This window comes from Nuphar pumila, chromosome 1, assembly GCF_984573655.1.
Source record: "Nuphar pumila chromosome 1, dmNupPumi1.hap1.1, whole genome shotgun sequence".
Lineage (NCBI taxonomy): Eukaryota > Viridiplantae > Streptophyta > Magnoliopsida > Nymphaeales > Nymphaeaceae > Nuphar > Nuphar pumila.
The window spans coordinates 9,797,051-9,818,480 of NC_143249.1; the positions used below are offsets into that span (position 1 = coordinate 9,797,051).

General features: G+C 40.1%; 1 protein-coding gene across 2 annotated transcripts in view; it reads right to left on the reverse strand.

Annotated features, from left to right (window-relative positions):
* LOC149847916 (exocyst complex component SEC3A-like) overlaps positions 1 to 21,430 on the reverse strand; it is a 117,930-nt gene that overhangs the window by 21,483 nt on the left and 75,017 nt on the right. Inside the window, exons 17-22 of one of the 2 annotated variants that reach the window (XR_016432390.1) lie at positions 13,674 to 13,844; positions 13,488 to 13,584; positions 12,733 to 12,814; positions 10,814 to 10,911; positions 10,590 to 10,698; positions 10,357 to 10,425 (exon numbers count right to left, since the gene is read on the reverse strand). Coding sequence is in view for 1 of the 2 variants with exons in the window: in XM_090008887.1 (XP_089865013.1) it covers positions 10,357 to 10,425; positions 10,590 to 10,698; positions 10,814 to 10,911; positions 12,733 to 12,814; positions 13,488 to 13,567; positions 13,674 to 13,844 (609 nt within the window). In the remaining variant the exon portion in view is untranslated. The remainder of the gene's footprint in view (positions 1 to 10,356; positions 10,426 to 10,589; positions 10,699 to 10,813; positions 10,912 to 12,732; positions 12,815 to 13,487; positions 13,585 to 13,673; positions 13,845 to 21,430) is intronic. The other variant, XM_090008887.1, reaches the window with a different exon arrangement.

Below are 21,430 nucleotides of genomic sequence, written 5' to 3' on the forward strand. Positions count from 1 at the left end.
AGTGCCTCGCTTCCCGCTCCCGCTTCCCGTATCGCTTCCCGCTCCCGCTTCCTCAACTGGCAACCATGGTTTGACCTTGCTTAATATTAATTCCGGGTGGCGGATCCATGTAAACTTCTTCACTTAAACTTCCATTTAAAAAGACATTTTTTACGTCAAGTTGATAAATAGGTCATTTTTTTGTTGATGTGACAGCTATTAAGGTCCTGACACTGGTCATTCGAGCTACGGGAGCGAATGTTTCTTCATAATCAATGCCATATTCTTGGGAATATCCCTTAGCAACTAATCTAGCTTTATATCGTTCTAAGGAGCCATCACTTTTAGTTTTAACTTTGAAGACCCAGCGACAACCAATAGGTTTTTTGTGTGAGGGTAGATTAACTATTTCCCAAGTATTGGCCTTTTTTAAAGCATTTAGTTCAACGTGCATTGCTTCAACCCAATGTGGTATAGATTTAGCTTGATTATAGTGAGCCGGTTCAAAATAAAAATGTAGGGTTATTAAACATGCCCGATAGTTGGGGGTTAAGGAATCATAGGATACAAACCTATTTGGGGGTATTGATATTCTAGAAGAATGCCTAACTTGTGGTTCCTCAGTGGATTCAGAAATTTGAGAGTATTTTTCGAGGGCACTAATAGGATTTTCTTGATTTCTTCTTGAGTAAACATTTATATTGGTATCACTATCATGAACATTTATATTTGGATCACTATCATTTGAGGGTGTTATGTCAAGAGAGGATACCCCACGTGTATCGTCTATGTTTTCAAGAAAATCTTCTTGTATGTCATCAATAAGATCATAAAAGAATATATAATCAATTTCATTTGTTTCTTCTATTTTATCAAAACCGTTTTCTTCTTCTAGAAATGTTACATCTTTTGAAACATATAGTTTATCATTCTTAAAATCATAACATCTATACCCTTTTTTATTTTCACCATATTCTAGAAAAACACATTCAATTGCTTTTGGAGATAACTTATCTCTTTTATGTAATAAGACAAAACATTTGCAACAAAAAATACGAAGACGATTGAAATCGGATGAAAATTTAAAGAGTTTTTCATAGGGAGAAGCATTTTTTAACTTAGAAGAGGGCATTCTATTGATTAGATAGGTTGAGGTTAGAACGGCTTCGGCCCAAAACTTCTTTGGAATATTCCTAGAAACAAGTAATGTTCTAGCGGTTTCTATAATGTGCCTATGTTTCCTTTCCGCTAGGCCATTTTGTTGGGGAGTCCTAGAACATGACTTTTGATGGCAAATGTCATTTTGGGTCAAATAGTTTTGGAATTCGTGAGATAAGTATTCGCCACCGGAATCGGATCTTAAAATAGATATGTTATTTTGAAATTGATTTTGAACCTTTTTTATGAAAATCTTTAAAGAAAGTAAATACTTCCGATTTATGACTAAAAAAATAAATCCAAACATACCGAGTAAAGTCATCAATAAACGTAACATAATATGAATAGCCCCCTTTAGACATAACCGGAGAAGGCCCCCAAACATCCGAATGCACCAATTCAAAAGGTCTTGATGAAAGAAAAGTTCTAGTTGGAAATGGAATAGACTTCATTTTTCCAAAAATGCAATCTTTGCAATTAATTTCTTTTTCCTTACAAAATTTGTTTCCAAAAAGAAAGAGATACATTTTGGAATAACTTGGATGACCAAGTCTTTTATGCCAAGTTTCCATGTTTTTTTCTTGGACATAAGAACAAAAATAATTTGTAGGGAGATCGAGAGGGTCCATATAATAGAGGTCTCCCTTTCTATGGCCTTGCCCAATCCGCTTCCCGGACCGGAGATCCTGCACAAAGCAACTATTAGATGAGAAAGATATTTCACATCCATGGTCGGCAATTTGAGAAACCGAAAATAGGTTTAAATTTAGTTTGGGAACAACTCTTACTTTTGGAACACAAAAATTTTGAGAATCTTTAAAAGAGCCAATACTTGAAATTTTTAAAAAGGTTCCATCGGTCGTAGAGACACAAGAGTCTTTTGAATTGGTGCAAACATCAATAAGTGCATTTTCATGAGGGGTCATATGAAAAGAAGCTCCGGAGTCAAGGATCCAAGAAAACGTACCGAGTGATGATGTTGAGGCAATAGCCGCACCCGATGTGGAGGAAGAAACTTTTAGTATTTGTTGGAGAGCCATAGATATTTGTCCAAGAGTTTCTTTCATGTCATTGTTCTTGCCTTCATCTTCTTTGGTGGTGGTTTCTTCAAGAGAGGTCACCTTAGGCTTGAAGGTTCCAATAAGCTTTGGACAAGCGGGTTTAATGTGACCCGGCTCATTGCAATAATGACAAACAATCATTTTTCTTCCTCCATTGTAGTTTCCTTGTTTCCCAAAATGAGGAGGCTTATAGGTTCTAACATTGTTACCCGGTTTTGATACGGCAAGGACTTCATCAACATGCTTACTCATGCCAAGCCTTGTTTTCTCTTGAGTGATTTCGGTAATAGCATCCTCAATAAGAGGAAAAATAGATCTATGGAGACGTGAGGATCTCACTTGCTCAAATTCGGGACGTAGCACAAAAAGGAATTGAAACAATCGCTCTTGTTCTATTTGTTTTTGCCTTAAATCAATATCTTCCATAGAAACCCATTTTGGCTCCAAAAGAGCCAATTCATCCCATAGTGGGTTTAGAGCACTATAATAGTCTTGAATGCTAGAATCACCTTGCTTGGTGGTTCTAATCTTTTCTTGCAAGAAGTATGCTCTCGCAAGATCCTTTTGGGTATACATACCCTTCATAAAGGACCAAGCCTCATTGGCTCTACGAAATTTAGCTATATTAGCACATACCTTAAGCTCAACATTGTTCATAAACCACGCAAGGATTTTTGCGTGATTGCTTTCCCAATCTTCCACTTCTTTTTTATGATTTTCAATGTCCTTGAGGCGAGCATCTCCTTCAAGAGCCTTTTCTTGACCTTCTTCGTCCTTTGTAAGCATAAGCTTAGGTTCCGGAACGGTACCCATGACAAAACCCCAAAGCTTCTTTCCTTTGAGATTATTTTCCATTGCCAATGCCCACATCATATAATTCTTTCCATTGAGCTTGAAAGATAGGTCAATCTTTGCCTCCATAATGTTGCCAAGAAGTGAGAAGATATCCACTAAATATGAGATACACGAACCACACCTTTCCTTCAAGAATCGAGTGGCTCTGATACCATGTAATGAGATATTGCGGAAATATAAAGAGTGAATACAAGCACTTACAACAATGAATAAAAGAGACAATATCACAAGTCCACAAAGGGACAATACAAGCACAAGCCTTTAAGAAGACAACAATATAAAAAGCCTCTTATTGAGAAGAGAGAAAGCTCTCAAGAATGAGAAATATACAAGGGGTTCACCCCTATTTATACAAGAGGGAGAGGAGCAAAGGAATGGCCAAAAGGCCTCAAAAGGAGAGCCAAAAGGGGGCTCCCATAGAGTCGTTGGGAGCCCCCAACGGTCACATTTTGTGACCGTTGGGGGCTCCAACGACTCCAAGGTTGGAGCCCCTTTTAACCCTCAAAAGAAATAAAAAAATAAGAAAATAAAATTACATTTTATCAAAAAATGAAAATAGTTGTTTTCTAAAACAACTATGTGAAATTACAAAAATACCCCTATCGGGTATTGATATAAATATACAGTATATATATATATATATATATATATATATATATTAGATACATTTTAACATTTGTATCTATGTATGCCAATATATCATGTTTGGATGTCCCCCCATGAAGACTGAACATATATAAGTCCATCACCTACCGTGCCTTTTAAATAACGAAGAATACGTTTGACGGCATTCATGTGACCAGTTTTCGGTTCATGCATGAACTAAGATACTTGATTTACAGAATATATGATGGTTGGTCTGGTAAAAGTGAGGTACTGTAACATGCCCACTATACTGCGATACTTGCTCGCATCTGAATACAACTCACCATCACAAATGTTGAGCTTTTGATTGGCAACACTGGGTGTAGGTAGAGGTTTGCAATTTGTCATTTCTGCTTTGCCCAGAAGATCAAGAGTGTATTTACGTTGAGTTAATGACATTTTTTCATCCTGTCTGTCAACCTCTACACCAAGAAAATATCTAAGTTCCCCAAGGTCTTTCATCTTGAACCGTATACTTAGTAGCACCTTGATTCGCTGAATGTGATCCGGGCATTGCCAGTGATCACGATATCATCAACATATATAAGTAAAAAAACCACATTGGTCCCATCCTTGTATATGAATAGAGAATGATCAAGTTGGGAACGGATGAAACCGTGGTTTTTAATTTCTAAGGAAAAACTTTCAAACCTTAATTTGCATACATATTTCTTTGGGTCTCCTTCTGCATAACCTTGAGGCTGCTCCATGTAAACTTCTTTCTTTAAATTCTCATGCAGGAATGCATTTTTAACATCAAGCTGACTAAGAGTCCACCCATGTTCAATTGTCAGGCCAAGAATAATACGAATAGTTCCCATTTTCACCACTGAAATAAAAGTTTTCTCATAATCTTGATCATATTCTTGAGTAAAACCTCTGGCAACAAGATGCGCTTTGTATCGTTCAATGCTACCATCCGGTTTATATTTAATCTTATAAACCCATTTTGAGCCAACAACATTCTTATCTGGAGGACGTTCAACTATCTCCCATGTTTGACACTCATGAAGTGCCTCGATTTCCTCATTCATCGCTTCAATCCATTTGTTAGAATGAATAGCTTGACAAAAACCAAGTGGTTCTTCGTTTTTTTTCAATCTTGGATAGAAAGACCTGAAAAACCATTGAAAAACTATCATAACTCACCCACTTTTCAATGGGATGCCTTATCCTGCCCAATCTTCTTAGTGTCTCTCTGTTATTTGGCAATGCCACGCATCCTCTAGCAAGCACATGTGTTCGCTCTTTGAGTCGCTTGGTATAGACATTCCCTTTGTATCTCAAACATTCTGTTTTCAATGCCTCTTCTGAAACCGTCTTATCATTTGTGCTTTTAGGAACCAAAGTAGTGTAATCTCCAGCATGCGAAAGGAGTTCAACACTGAGCCATGGATCATACCAATTATCATTGGTGTCAATATGGTCACGATTATGATCTGCTTTATTCGCAAGAAAACTATTTTCATCAAAAACATCTCTAGAAATTTTGATCCTTCTATTTACAGGATCATAGCACCTGTAACCCTTGTGTTCATCTCAGAGTTACCGGAAGCGCCTAGGCAAAAGGGGAAGCGCGCTTCGGAAGCGCGAAACGTCGCGCTTCCGGAGCGTGAGGGGGAAGTGTCCCCTTTTTATGGGAAACACGCTTCTCTTTTATGGGAAGCGTGCTTCCCCCACGTTTCCTCCACGCTTCCCCATTTTTTTCATTTTTCGCTTCACCCTTGCTTCTGGTTCGCTTCCTAGGTCGCTTCCGAGACGGTTCGAAATTTTCTTCTAAGTAGTCCCACGCTTCCCCGCTTCCTAAATTTTTTAAAGTGCCTCGCTTCCCGCTCCCGCTTCCCGTATCACTTTCCGCTCCCGCTTCCTCAACTGGTAACTCTGGTTCATCTGCATAACCTACGAACTAACATATAGAGGCTTTGTCCTGAAACTTAGTTCTCATGGATCTATCAATATGCACATAACATGTGTATCCAAAAACTCGTAACTCATCATAATCAGGATGTACACCAAAGAGAACATAAAAGAGACACTGATTTTCAAGAATAGGCATAGGAAGACGGTTTATCACATGAGTGGCAGTATGAAAGGTTTCTGTCCAAAGACTAATAGGCATATTAGAACCATGCATCATGCTCATTGCACTTTCCATAATATGTTTGTGCTTGTGTTCGGCAATACCATTTTGTTGTGGAGTGTACGGGCAAGAAACTCTATGATGAATCCTATTATCTTAGAGAAAATCTAGCAATTCTTTGGAGGAATACTCACCACCTCCATCACATTGGAGAATTTGAATGTTTTGAGAGAATTGGGTTTTAACGTAAGCATGAAAACGACGAAAAATGAGAAAAACCTCTGATTTGTATTTCATAAAAAATATCCAGGTAAAGTGAGAAAAAACGTCAATAAAGGATACATAATATTTGCTTCCAGAAGATGAAGAATTGGGAGTTGGGCCCCACACATCATAACATATTATCTCAAAAGGCATGGAGGCTCTTTTATTTATTTGATGAAAAGGAAGTACATGACTTTTGCAAACCTGACAACTGGAACACATTTTATTCTTCAACGAAGGAGAAACAGACTCTGAAAGAAATTCATTGGACACTAGTTTTTCAATAAAGACTTTAACTACAATGACCAAGACGGAAATGTCAAAGTTCTGGCTTATTACATTGGGATATACTTAGAATACTTTTAGAAGTATGATCGGACTTGGGAGGCTTTAGAACACTGGAGGCTGGATCTTCATTGAAGATATACATGTTTCCATGTCGCTCTCCTTTAGCGAACATCTTCTTCGTTTGAAGGTCCTTGACAAAGACAAAAATATGAGTGAATTCAACAAAAGAATTAGTAGAATCAACAAGCTTAGAAACAGAGACAATATTTTTCTTTATATTTGGTGCATGGACAACATTAGATAAAGGAATGGATGAAGATTCAAACAAAGGGATGAGAACATTGCCTACGTTTAAAATAGGGTGATGAGTCTCATCTCCAGTTACAATATTAGATTTACCAAAATAGGGGATCAAAGTAGAGAACTTACCTGCATTGCCAGTGACATGAGTTGTTGCCCCAGAGTCTACATACCATATTTCATCATCATTCTGTTTCAGGTTCAAGTAAACCATAGCAGCCAAGAGAAGATCCTTAGTGTCATCACTGACCCGAAAGGTACCCGCAGATCCTGATGTGACAATGTTTCTATTGTTGTGCATTCTGTTGCGGTTTTGAGGATTGAAGCAACAGTTGGCTTTGATATGGCCACGTTTTTTGCACTGGTAACATGTGGGAACATTCCTTGACAGGGCTGGGTGTAGGCAGCAAACCACATCCACCCTGGATTTGTGCTCCTCTGCCACGCCCTCCTCGTGCACGATCAGCAGTCATCCCTGTGGCAAGAACATCATGTATAGATGATTGTCCTGCTGGGGCATCAAAAAATCTTTTCAAGGACATCTCATACTAGAACAGTTTGGCACGTAAATCTTCAAAACTAGGTAACGTCAGCAAACACAATAAAGAAGTCACAAGAACATGATACTTTGATCCCAGGGCACTGAGTGTCTGTTGCACCTTTTCTTTATCCGACATTGGATGTCCAACTATGGCTAATTGGTCTGTAATGCTTTTGACTTGATTTAAAAATTCAATGATGGTCATTGTTCCTTTTTTTAAAGACTGAAATTCACGCTTGAGAAACAACACTTTAGCCTCTGATATCTGAGAGTAGGTCTGAACTAGAGTCTCCCACAAGACTTTAGTTGTGTAATCATCAGGAATATAGACCAATACTTCTTGTGATAATGTAGAGGTGATGTACGCAACCAGAGCCTGATCATGCTTCATCTAAGTAACAAAAGTAGGGTTACAAATAATGTTTGGTCCATCTCCATCTTCTTTCGCTTCTTGTGTGATAAATTTTGGATGTATTGGAATAGAGCCATCCAGGTGACCTGAAAGATCTTGACTTCGGATGAAGGGAATAATCTATCGTTTCCAAGTCAAATAATTATTTGTACTCAGTTTTTCATAAACTAGCTGCCCAAGAAAGTTGGACGAAAGGCCCGAGTTGGCTGAATTATCCATTTACAGATTTATGACAGAAAACAGCCTTACGACAGAAAATGAATTTATATCCTAAAACTGCAGCTGTATGACAGATTTCGGCAAGAAGAAGTATGTCACGACATGGCTTTAAACTCGGTAGGAATCTGAACAGATGAATGGACAGACTGTAATAGGTCTGTTTGGGACTGATTCAGCGTTTGTTTGGGACAGAATGAGGATCATGTGACCAGACGTGATTTTGGTGTGGGCAGCCAAATGGACAGACTGAACAGATGATAGGGGGTTCGGTAAATGAGAAGAAAAGAGACTTTTGTTTCATGCGACAAGAAGAAATAAAAGAAAGGGGTTCGGTAAATGAGAAGAAAAGAGACTTCTGTTTTGTGCGACAAGAAGAAATAAAAGAAACTCGGGGCTCGGGAAAAGAGAAGAAAAGAAATGAGGATCAGCTTTTACAGGAAACTCGACCTGTCAGAGTGGCTGGTGTAGCTTTTGCAGCAGGAAACTCGACCTGACAAGAAGTGGCTGGGTACAGCTTTTGCAGCAGGAAACTCGACCTGACAGGAGGAGGTTGGGGACAACTTTTGCAGTAGGAAACTGTTCATGAGACCTGACAGGAGGAGGCTGGGTACAGCTTTTGCAGCAGAAAACTGTTCACAAGACCTGATGAAGAGCTTTCTTTCTCCCAGATATGTCGCTGCTTTGATACCATGAAAGAACTCCTCAAAGAATCAAGGAATCGGTGAGAGAGAGAGAGGGGAGAGAGAAAAAAGAGAAAACTCGATATTTGGGAATCAGCAGCCACTCTGATGCATTGATCGACTGCACTAATCCTTCATTAATATTAAATAGGGTTACAAATAAAATACATGGACAAAACGGTCTTGTACAAGTATTACATATTACACATAGACATAAGAGGCTGTATCGGATATGGATTCGACTGGATCCATATTCTAATATCCATATCTGATCCATATTCTAATACTGAAAAGTCTTGAAGGTAATAAAAAATCAAGGTAAGGTTGATAAGCATATATAACAAATTGCATTTTAATCAGGCATTTCATTTTGTTGAGATTGAGAGAGAGAGAGAGAGAGAGAGAGAGAGGTACACAGTAACACAGAGGGGAAAGGGGAAAGAGATTGAGAGAGACGAGGGGAGAGAGATTGAAGGAGAGATTGAGAGAGAGAGAATGCATACCTGGGTTGGAGACAGAGAGGAGGCGTCGTCGGAATGTGGGTTGGAGACGGTGATACCTCGTTGTCGCGTCGAGGTGTTGGAGAAGATGGGTCGCAGCATCGAGGTCGGGAGGAGAGGGCAAAAGCTTTCTGCCCCAATCCCCCCAGCCCATTTCATTGGGCTTTTCTTTTAAGTCCAAAAATTGAACATTTATGACCCTGGGTGCGTTGACCGCACCTAGGGTTGGTTTGACCGCACCCGGTGCCGCACCCGCATCGCGTCGCGTCAATGCGGGTGCGGCACCTGGCTGGCCGAATCCCTGTGACATAGGTTGACATGTATGTCACCTATAAGTAGTTGGATTATTAGCATGCCATTGGTATCACATAACTTTAATCTCGAAATGACGTGCTGCACATCAAGATGGAAAAGACTGACTAGACTTAAGACCAAGGATTTAGCACATTACAGTTTGAAGGAAACCAATGAAAGATGTAGATTTTGCATGTGGAAGGATGACACTATAAACCAGAATGCAATGTCATTGCAGCCACAAATTTCATGAAACAGTAAAGTAGACAAAATGATCCAACTTCTGTGTGTGCCTGGATGGGAATATCAAATACATACATGAATATACATGATAACATCAATTGGTGAACGTTTATAGGCATTTGTTATGATGCAAATCATAGAGATGGTCTCATTAAAAGGCTTAAGCACCTGTTTGAACCCGTATACCAATCAGAAAAGATGTACACATGAAAGTGGAGCGCATGATTAGCATGCATAACAATGAGCGACTTCTCACTCACTCCTAAGTGCAAGAAGAGACTCCTCCCAAAAAATAAAAAATCAGACATAAAAGCAACCAAATCTGTAAGCTAAGATGCAGCACACAAGTTGCACAACCCTTTAATGCAGGCAGTGGAAATAGATCCAACACGCATGGTTACTTGAAGTGTTATAGTTGCAATCCTCTAAGTGACTGAAAATTGCAAAGAAAATATTGCTCATAAGATATATATATATAAGTCCAACAAGTTCACAGTATAAATTCAGGTATTTAATCAACATGAAAATGGAAAATAGATGATGTCAACATATTGAAAATTAGGTAATCATATATGCTAAATACTCTTTGTGAACCAGAGCAACATTACAAGACGTAAACGCCCATAAATAAAAGAATAATAGATGCTAATTTACACATGAATAGCAATCTTTCCAAAAAATTAATTTAATTAGTTGCAACATAAAAGTGCTATGCTGCATGGATTGCAGGCAATTTCTGTTTCACCATACCCTTGAGCTAGTTCAGTTGCAAATAGCACTGTCAACATTTTCATTCACAGGTAACAAATGAAGAGACATGCTATCTGATTTATTTACCTCCTCTGGCGAAATTGTATACATCAAATCCTCAATTTTACGACCAAATTGAAATAACTTGTCAAATACCTGCAAAGGTGAAAAGAATCAGAAAGAGCTTATACACTTGAAATTATTATCAATGGATTTGCACATGGCAGTCACCATGCCTGAAGCAAGAAAATAATTTCATTCCCAACAGTTCTCGCACAAATTGATGTAAGGTTAAAGGATGCTCTGCAGACGAAGCTTACAACGTATATAATTGAAGTAATATGGCGTGTGCAAGCCTGCTCATATGACTCACTAGCTTGATGGTAAAATTTAGCAAGAGTTGGAACAACATTGGCTAGGTCATAAAGACTGCATAAAATAAATACGATAAGTTTTTTCTTCAGCATGTCCCTGAGAAAGTCATATACAGTTGAAATCTCTTACTGACCAAGAAAAATCAGGACTCAAGAACATAAATCTTTACCTGTTTTGGAAAGCAGCATAATTTTCCAGAAGTACAACATCAGCATACTTAGGCTCAGTTTGTACAACACGCTCCAATGTCACGAACATTATGGTAATCTGTAAATACAATTTTCATTTTGATTCATAATTCAATTTGAAACTCATAGTTGGTGCAGAATTGAAAGGAGAAAACAATCAACATTGCATTGACCACAGTGCCCTCTTTACTGAAGTCACTGAATAACTACTGCTGAGGTGGCACATAAAAAGACATGCTCTTTTTTCGTGGATAACCAAGCTAGGGAATAAACCCCATGGGATTCGAATACTAGTTATGCTGGTGCAACCTAACAATCCAGCTATCTCAACTGACCCTTAAAATATCATGCTTAATTAAATGCCAAACCCACATTATGTTCCAGAAATACCAACTACCATTTATTTTTCAAAAGAAAGCAGCAGATGGTGGGTTAAAAGACGGCTATTCATGCTCTTAATTCATATAGCTAGACAGGGGTGGTTGGAAGGTGATATAAGACCATGGATCATAGTGGAAACATGCTCCCATATGGCACATTTGTGATATATTGCATTGTGTTATGTTATTTCAGACCCAACAGTTATGTAACTAATCAGGGGCATATATATATATATATATATTGTCTCATGTTCCCTAATGTATAAATACATCTTATAATGAAATATCCAGCCTTCTGTTGGTTGAGGGATTTCAGGTTGCTGCACATCTTCCTCTCCTCTCTCTTCTCACTCTCTTTTTCGTCTTCCATGTTTTACAATTCACATGAACTCAGAAGTTTGAGAAACCAATGCTGAATTCTTGACAGTTAATTTGCAAAACTAAAAAGCAAGTGATTTTTAACCTACAAATTATAGTTACTCTCCAGATCTTTCATTATCATGCCTTATGAAATTCTAGTCAATTGGTTTTCTTTGTTTTTCCATCATATATCAGGGTCAACCTTTGTAGTTAAAAGTGGCGACTAGGCACCAGTAAAACGCCTAGTTCGAGGGTTTCCCAAGTGCGGATTTGAGGGGGATACCATCAGAGCACCCGACCCAACATTTACAACCCTTTGATAAAATTAACCTCACATTCATCAATACTGTTTAGTATCTGAATCTGCACTTCACAACATCAATAATGAGAAATGCCAACTTCATGCATGAATTCAGCAACTTGGTCCACAGCAGCGGCCATGTAAGGTCTACTGACATACAGTGGCACTGCTGTCATCCACTAACATAACATATTCTAGGATCCACAAAGAACTTTAATTTTATACCCAGACTCTGTCTAATGGGTAAGGTGGAGGAGTTGGTCCACTTATTTTCTCCCTCACTTGTTGGGAAGGCCAAGAATTTACTTTCATTGAGATAGTTCTCTTCCATTTAGAACTACGGTATTCTCATCAGAAGAAAATTATTTCAATTTAGATACAAGATAATTCTCAGTCCTTTTCAGCCTCTTATTGACCCCTCTTTTCTTCTGTTCCTTAGGCCATCACAAGAAAAAATAAACGTCTGCTTATAAGTTAAACCTGTATAGACACTCAAGTTAATCTGCAACCTGTGAGAATAACTGAAACTCATCTTTAGTAAACACCATAAAACATAAATAAATTGTAAAGAAATTTTTAATAGCTAAGGTCAAGACAAACTATTTGCATACATTTTTTAGCACCATTTCTGTTTTCTTCAAAGAGGAATATTATCCATAGTTTATAAGTAAGCTTCTCCAACAAGCCTCCGAGGAAAAAATAAATAAGACATGATCTATTATAGTCAAGTTGTTTCCATAGTTTTAGTCAAAGTATACAGGAACAGAAGCCTTTCTGACATGTTTTCATCACCTTCACTGAAAAGTATACATGAGGTGACAAACGACTAAAAGAGACATGTAATTGATGCTTCACTCACAAATTTTGCATATGCTTGGTCAACCAAGTCCCTGGACTGCCCTTGTATGTACAGCTCCATGCGTGTTGCAAGGGTTGCAAACCTAAAAAACAGATTGCTTGCTCCTTAGGTTCCACAGAAGAAGGTTTAGCAGGTTATTTTTTAAGAAATAATACTGAAAATAGCCCAAAGAAACAGGTCAACATTGTGACTATAATTTTAAAAAACCACAACCATCCAAACAATATGTAACAACTCAGATTTCCAGGATAACACAGAAGATAAGCATGAGACATGTAATTTATCATGTACGTGGATGCTACTTCAAGCAACGAGAAATTCAAAAGTTTTAAATGGCACCTGTTCAATAACCAGATCCATTTTTGAAAACAGTGGCTTATGGGGCTTGTATTGATTTTCAAAAATCTCACAATAAATCATGAGATCTAATAAAAACAGCAATATTTGTGACTATAGTTGAGGCCCTTTGCTCAGACTGTGTAGGCTATTGAAAATGAGTGTAAACAAAGGAAAAAATTTCATCAAAATCTGAAAAGTGTTCAACAGCAGCATCATTAAGTCTCGGAATAACATTCCTGCTACTAAGGTCCAATTGCCATAACCACTTCTGGAAAATTTCTTAAGCATAATAGCAAATTCACCAAGAAGATTGTATACTTACATTTTTTTCCCTGGCACCCTAAACAGTTCCAGAAACACCAATTTAAATATGAGCAAAAGGAAACAAGACCTCAAACTTCCTTAAAATAAAATACCTTGGGATATAAGGGAGAACACCAGAGGGACGAACATTTTTTTCATTTCGCTCAATTTGATGACAAGCTTCATCCACAAACTGCAATAAACGGGTGACTAGCAACTGATCACAATGACAGAAACAGTGGACATAAATAAATTCTTCAACTTTGATACGTATGACTACAGGCAAAGTTGAATGGAACCTTGTTGAACTGCAAGGAAATCTTGGACTCTAGGTCATCCAGCAAACGGCGTACAAAACCTGCTGCATCTGCCTTCTGACCAGAGAGGTATTTCTCAGTAATCCCATGCATGGATATGCACCGGAGAGGATCAATCTTGTATGCCCAATCCACTACTGCATAAAAGTCTTCCTGGAATCATTTAAGTAGGCAGTCTGAGGATAGTTTCTCCACGACAGTACAACACATAATAACACTTCCAAATACATTTCTGTGCATATATATAATCCAACAAAGAACAAGAGACTTTTCAAACAATGAACATGATGATATGAATCTAAAAAAAAACAGAAAGGAACACTTAATACAACAACGTATTCCAGATACAAGAAAACACATTGAGACTAACAGAAAAATATCGTTTTCAATTTACGTTTTCATGTATTTATATGAACCAATAAATAATTAAACAAAAAACATGATGATATAAACATGCTCTATCTGAAGAAAACCAGAAAGGAGCACTTAGTCAAGTAATATAACAAGGTATGCCAGATATAAGCAAACATATTGAGGCCTAAGATCACAAGAATATTTCATTTTCTGAAGGGTCAGAATCAGGGTTACCGGAAGCGCCTAGCTAAAAGGGGAAGCGCGCTTCCCCGAAGCGCGCTTCGGAAGCGCGGAACGTCGCGCTTCCGAAGCGTGGGGGGAAGCGTCCCCCTTTTTTGGGAAGCGCGTCCCCCTTTTTTGGGAAGCACGCTTCCCTTTAATGGGGGACGCCCTTCCCTTTAATGGGGGACGCGCTTCCCTTTAATGGGAAGCACGCTTCCCCCTCGCTTCCCCCACGCTTCCCCCTCGCTTCCCCCACGCTTCCCCTGTTTTTTTCAATTTTTTTGTATTTTTTATTTTTATTTTTTCGCTTCCCCCTCGCTTCCGAGACGCTTCCTATGTCGCTTCCGAGACGCTTCCTAGGTCGCTTCCGAGACACTTCCCGAATCGCTCCTAAGTGGTCCCACGCTTCCCCGCTTCCTAAAATTTTGAAAGTGCCTCGCTTCCCGCTCCCGCTTCCCGTATCGCTTCCCACTCCCGCTTCCTCAACTGGCAACCATGGTCAGAATACATATTCATCTGCACTCTGCAGTAACACTAAACACAGTTTTACATAAACAGAAACATGACCATGAGAACTTCATTCAAGGATTAAGTACAAACTCATAGCAGGGTGAAAGCCTTACGCCACAAGCTACAAGCAAGGCAAGAGGAATGGTTAGGTTAGTGCTACAGTAGAGAAGAGTGGCTCTCCTAAGCCTTAGATAAGGGTGAGCAATGGGCTGGCATGACCTGTATCATGGATGAGCCCCACCAACCCCTCACGAGTGCAGCCTGGTCAATCCCAGCCAGTTCACAGGAGGGACCAGATTAAGCCCAGTTCAGGCCAGGTCAGTTCAGATCTACATATCTGGTTGGGGCTTGACCAACTCACTGACAGGCCATGGGCTGGCACAGCCTGGCTGTCCTTTTAATGGGTGGGCCATTAGCCCCATGCACGCTACCAGGCTAATACCTCTCTACTTGAGACTTGTGCATCATAAGGCATATAGCTTGCTCCACAGTGTGAGGCTTAAGCCACAACCTGACAGGGTGATAGCCTCATTTTTTAATTTTTCTATCTAAAAATCTTCCTTCTAACCCTTTTATAAACACACATGCATGGGCATGAACACATGCAACAGACACATTACACACACATATCAGTCACAGATATAGGTCATATTTCATATTGCAAGAACTTCAAAGACATCATTGTTTTGGAGCAAGATTGGCAATATCACAAAAATATTGCAACAGCATGATATTTCTGTAAGAATGGTTATCCTTATTTTTTGAGGTACTGATCCCTGTAAGGCAAAAATAAGATAATAGTAATACAATCTATGAACATATACATGGAAGTGACAAAGATAGATTTGACCCTTGTACACTACCACAGGGCTCCCAAACTCTAGGCTTTTCAACACTACTGCTCTCACTCTTCAAGTATCTAATGCCCATATTTTCCAAGTATAATTTTAGGTTCTAATTGGCATGTGTCTGGCACTATGACAAGCATAAGCAAGCACTTAACTCATCATCCTTATATTCCGAACAAGATTCCACATCCAAGGGCTCTTGACCTGTACAGTAAGTTTGTCTCTGCCAATACAAGCTATATATCAGTGAGAAAACTTAGAGACTAACTCTTCCTCAGTAAGCAGCTTCCTAAACTACTACCTGTAACGCCCCAAATTTCAAACTTGCGAACCTTTTCAGAAAAACAGGCAAGAGACTAGAAATATCTCTTTCCTTCAGAGTTTGTTTATGAAATCAGCGGAAGTTTTTTCTTTTAATAAATCATAAGGCAAGCTGACAACTTTGGGCACGTTAGCTAAAAGAACCAAAACTCGCAAGATTCGGATATCCCAAGGAAAATCCGATACAAACCCAAGCGTCCAGGATGTGAGCTAAGAGCAGGAAGAAGAAGTCTTGAAGCCATCTTGCAATCGCGCCATCGCCCGTAGTGTACCTAATCATCACTTGTACCCATAGAATGGGTTAGTTTCGCGAAAAACTAGTAGGTGCACAAGAGAGACTAACAGGAAACTGAATTAAGTACATTTAATTCAGTAGGCTACGCAGTTTAAAACAGATATGCAGTTAAACAGGTAAGCAATGCAAGCAGGTGAATAGTGCAAACGCATAAATAGTACAAGCGAATAAGTGGTGCGAGCGAGTAAGTAATGCAAACAGTAAGCAGTTCAACTGACAAACGCAACATACGACTCAATTGATCGTAGGCTGTAAACTACCACGCAACTAGCTTGTTCTCGTTCCTAGAATGAGGTCTCTGCATCTAATCACCATAAGGACATCGTTTGTCGCTCACTACTTCTAACAAACGCTTTGTCCTGAACAACATTAATCTATTCTCATCTCTCAAAGTCTTACGCGGCTAACTGTCACCGGTTATGACGCACTAAGGAGTCATACTTCCACAGAAAAGCCCACCCTTCCGTAGAAGGTCCAAAACATAAACACTAACTCAAATCACTAACGATCTGATTGTCACACCTGAGTCAAGCATGTAATCATGCTAAAACAGAAAGCCGAAACTATGAATTCATAGTTGGCTATCACAAACAATCTCAGAAGATCGTCACAGCTCACCATAACTTTTTATGGTAAGCAAAAACACAAGATCCACATCGGATCGCTCGGTCCGGGAGATATACGACCTGACAAGGAATTACCGCCCTAAAGGGTATACTCGGTCTTGGACCATACACTTCATCACCGGAGTTCACCGACTTTGCGGCTACCCGTTCGTGGATAGTGTACATCCTAACAAAGATTTTACCGCTCTAGCCGGGTCACCTGATTTTGATCATACATACCCCCACAGCGAAACCTTTGGGAAGTCGGTCCCCAACAAATGCCATATCCAATGAAATTCATTGTGATACACGCATCAACACAAATGACCGCTCTCAGGGTCGATAGCCACTAATACAAACAACAAGATCAACGTCGGATCACCTGGTCTGAAAATGTATAACCTGACAAGGAATTCCGCCCTAGATGGTATACCTGGTCTTGGACCATACACTTCCTCACAGGAGTTCACCGTCTTCGCGGCTACCCATTCGTGGACAGTGTACATCCTCACCGAGAATCTACCACTCTAGCCGAGTACCTGGTCTTGATCATACACGCCCTCGCAGATAATCCTTTGGAGATCAGGTGCTCGACAAACACCCTACTCGGTGATACACGCATCTATACAATCGACTGCTCCGAATAGTTGACTGCTCTCGATGTCAGTAACCAATATATGGGCACAAGCATGTATATCAACAATATGCATCGTATCACTCCACGCATAAGCATATAATCCTACGCATCGTATGATTGCCATAAGGAATATTGCAATCCTCAAATAAGCCATCAAAGCATGTGTAAACGACACATGAGAACGCGCAGATATGACAATTCAGTTGATTCTATGGGCGAAGGGTAACTAACTCTACCCGTCAGCCAAACAAAACAGCTGAATAAGACAAGCACTCATAACAATGCTCGTAAAACATATAATTACCATAAAATGGCTCAGTCCATCGACAAGTAATTAAATTAATTGTAAGGCATAAACCATTACATCACAAGCCATTCATAAGCAATCATATGGCAACAGTTTTATCACAATATGTAAGCAGCTTATAAGACAAGCGGTCATGGTTTTAAAACTCGCCGAGTCAACTCGGTGACTCGGTTGACTCGGCTCGGCTCGGCCCTCCAGCGAGTCAACCCAGCAGGGTAAACTTGACTCGGCCTTGACTCGGCCGAGTTCTGGGATATTTGAAATTTGATTTTTTGGGTATTTCAAAATAACAGTTTAATAATAAATAATAAATTACAAGACAAACTAGTTCAAAGATACAATAATCTATTAATCTTTATGTGTTGATTAAACATATTGGCAAAAAAAAATGATTCAAAGATCTAACAAAAAAGTGAAGCATACACGTATCGGTGCTTGTACTTCATGTTCTGGTGTTGGGTGCCTTTGAGTGTTGTTTTATGAACACATATTATGAAACAAAGTCTGTATCATTTTTGTACAAAGTCTGTATCACACCTGTGCATAACAATATGTACCCTGTCATCCTTATTTTTTGACAGAAACACCCATATCATACCAGTTGTGTTGATCTTGTACAGTATGCTTGTACATGTATCCATGTGACAGCATTTCCCTTGGTCATAATTGGAATTTCTTCTGGTGATTCATTCTCTTATTGTTGTTTTACCTTGTTGCAACTAATTCAATCTGGCTTTTTATGAAAGATGATGTGTTGTTGTTCTCAATGAGGTGAGATCACTAGAAAGGATCAAAGGAAAGCTAACAAAAGCTAGGGTGTCTTCTGAAAAAGTTTAGCTAAAATTCCTAAACCATTCTATTTAGAAATTTGAGTTTAAGTATGTTTCTAGACTCAGTTACATGGGGCCTTCATTGAATACCAAAGACATGCTTGTTATGAAGAAGTTTCTTCATGTAACTTGATCTTTCCATGTGACCTTGTTATGAAGAAGTTTGTACTTTTTCTACTCTGAACTTGCAACCTTTTATTGTCAACTCTTTAGATTATATGTTTACTGAAAAACATGGTTTGATACAAATTATATATTGTTTTTCTTTTAAAATCAAAAGTTAACAAAACCCAGTCCGAGTCACCGAGTTGACCCGCCGAGTCACGAGTCAATAAAGAAGGAGTCGAGTTCCGAGTCACGGGTTTTAAAACCTTGCAAGCGGTCACATCAATCCTAGTTGCCACCAGTTCGTAGATTACGAGCTGTATGCAATCACATCAATCATAAGAGATGCAAGCCAACAAGTGCTACGCTACAATAAGCACCAAACAGTTCGACCAAGGGATAAAGCAAGTCACATGCTAATATGTAGCAACTGGTATAATGCTATTATTATAAGCATTTAACTAGTATGAGAAACTCCTTATTACTCCGCAAAGAACTGCGTAAGCAGTTTGACCAACTAGAGTAACGCCTTGACAGGCGTGCACAGTTCAACAAGTAGCATACTGAACTATCGAGCAAGCAAGCGAATTAGTAGTGTAAGCAAAGCAGTAGTGCAAGCAAAGCAGTAGTGCAAGCGAATTAGTAGTGCAAGCGAATCAGTAGTGCAAACGAATCAGTAGTGCAAGCGAATCCGTAGTGCAAGCGAATCCGTAGTGCAAGCGAATCCCACGACCAGTGTGAACAGACCTTATGTTTCGATAATTACTGGCCTGCGGGTACGCGCAGGCAAAATGTAGAAACAACTGAGACTAGTTCGGGCGTCTGTTATTCTATGTATTTTCAATAACCCGAATAGCTAATTGAGTCCGCTCCAAAGGGGACGGCATTAGCCGAGAGAGGATTACCCAGAGGCTGAAAAGCAGTGCCACAGATGCATCCAACTTCTGCAGAAGTGTTGAGCTAACTTGTGTAGCCCCTATCCCCTAACTCCAATGACTGGAGAGGTCGGATCTTTGCCCGTGGGGTGATTGTTAACAACCTTTCATTAGAGTTTTTGTACCGATCTGTCATCTCCCTTGACAGACAACCAGAAGCGAACGGGTGCGTTAAGGGTTGCTTAACTAACGACCCATTCTATGTTGTGGTCTTTAAACCACTCGAGCATCTTGCCTGTGAAGCCGAATGTGAGGCCATTTATGTGATTACAGCATTTCCATTTAGCGTTGTTCGAGGTCGCACGACCGTCTCATCCGATCATCGCAGTACTAGACATGTCGTGCACGACTACAAGTACCCTAGGATGAAGGGGGTATAGCTCCTCAATAGAAGCCTTAACAGGATTGTTTCACAAAGATGTAAAGTTTATCAACTTTACTCTATCTTTTGAAACAGCAGTACCTTGTGCCAACATTATACATGTGACTATCTCGAATCACATCCGCTATCAGGGTATCTACATGCCTCGCATGACTCGATACCAGCCTCGATAGACGGGATACGGGTTTCTCAACAGGACACCCGCTAAGAAGTTCGCTCGAACCCCCAATTCGGGATCACCTGAGATATGCCAAAAAGGGTGAGCAGAACCGGCCAGTCACATCCTTCCAAATGCTTCGATTTGGAGCAGTCTTTGATGCCTTTGCGCAGCTCCCTAAAATCTCAAGTCGACTCTGCAGGACTGCGCACACGAAGAGCCAGGATCCTTGCGAGATATCCCTCTCCTTAAACGGAGGTGTATCGTCAGCTCCCAACTGAACTCTTGTCGCAAGAGTGAGTGATAGATGTCTCTTGCATCCTCCACGAGGATGCCTTTAAGGCATACGCAAAGAGCAAGAACCTGCACGTCATCTGCAAAAGCAAGGCAATACCAACACATATGCAAAAGCAAGAGCCTAGGCGCAACGGCAAAGTAAAGGCAGTAAGCAGAAGTGCAACGCAAACCCTCGCACAACGCGCGACGGCAAGTAAAAACTGTAAGCAGGAGTGCAACGCAAAACCTTTGCACAATGCGCAACGGCAAAGTAAAGGAACTGTAAACAGGAGTGCAACACAAAACCTGTGCGCGATGCGCAACGACAAAGTAAAGGACAAGGATCGCAAAACCGCGTCCTTGAGTTAAATGTGTACTCGTATAAATATATATGATATATATATGCATATATATTTATTTAATTGTTTTTTTAGTTAATTGAACTCAATTCAATTGTCCAAGTCTTCTGTGCAATCTTCCCCTACCTTTTAGAGTTGCAAGCTTGCTGTCGTCCGCGGATGTACGCGATTGGCGGCTCGGGTCGCGGAGCACGAGCAGGGTCCGTCGTACGAGCTGCAAAAGCAACGATCTTAGCAAGCTAATACCAAAAATAGAAGGTCAGGGGCAATGTCGTCGTCCTGACGTAAAGGAAGCAAAGGCAGGGGCATCGTGCAAATGTGCACCTGCAATAAGCGCAAGAAACCGAAGCAGGGGTTGCGAGCCCCTGCTGACTTGCTGTCAGCGGACTCCGAGGAGGCAGGGGGTTGCACCCCTGCCCTCATAAAGCGAGGGCAGGCAGGGTTGCACCCCTGCCTGTCAAAGTAGAAGAGAGGCAGAGTCAAAGCCCCTGCCTGTCAACAACGAACGGAGGCCCGCCTGATGCGAGGGAAAAGCGAGGCAAGGGTGCTTGCCCCGGCCAGCCGAAAAACAACGAAGGAAGGGGCGATGCCCCTGC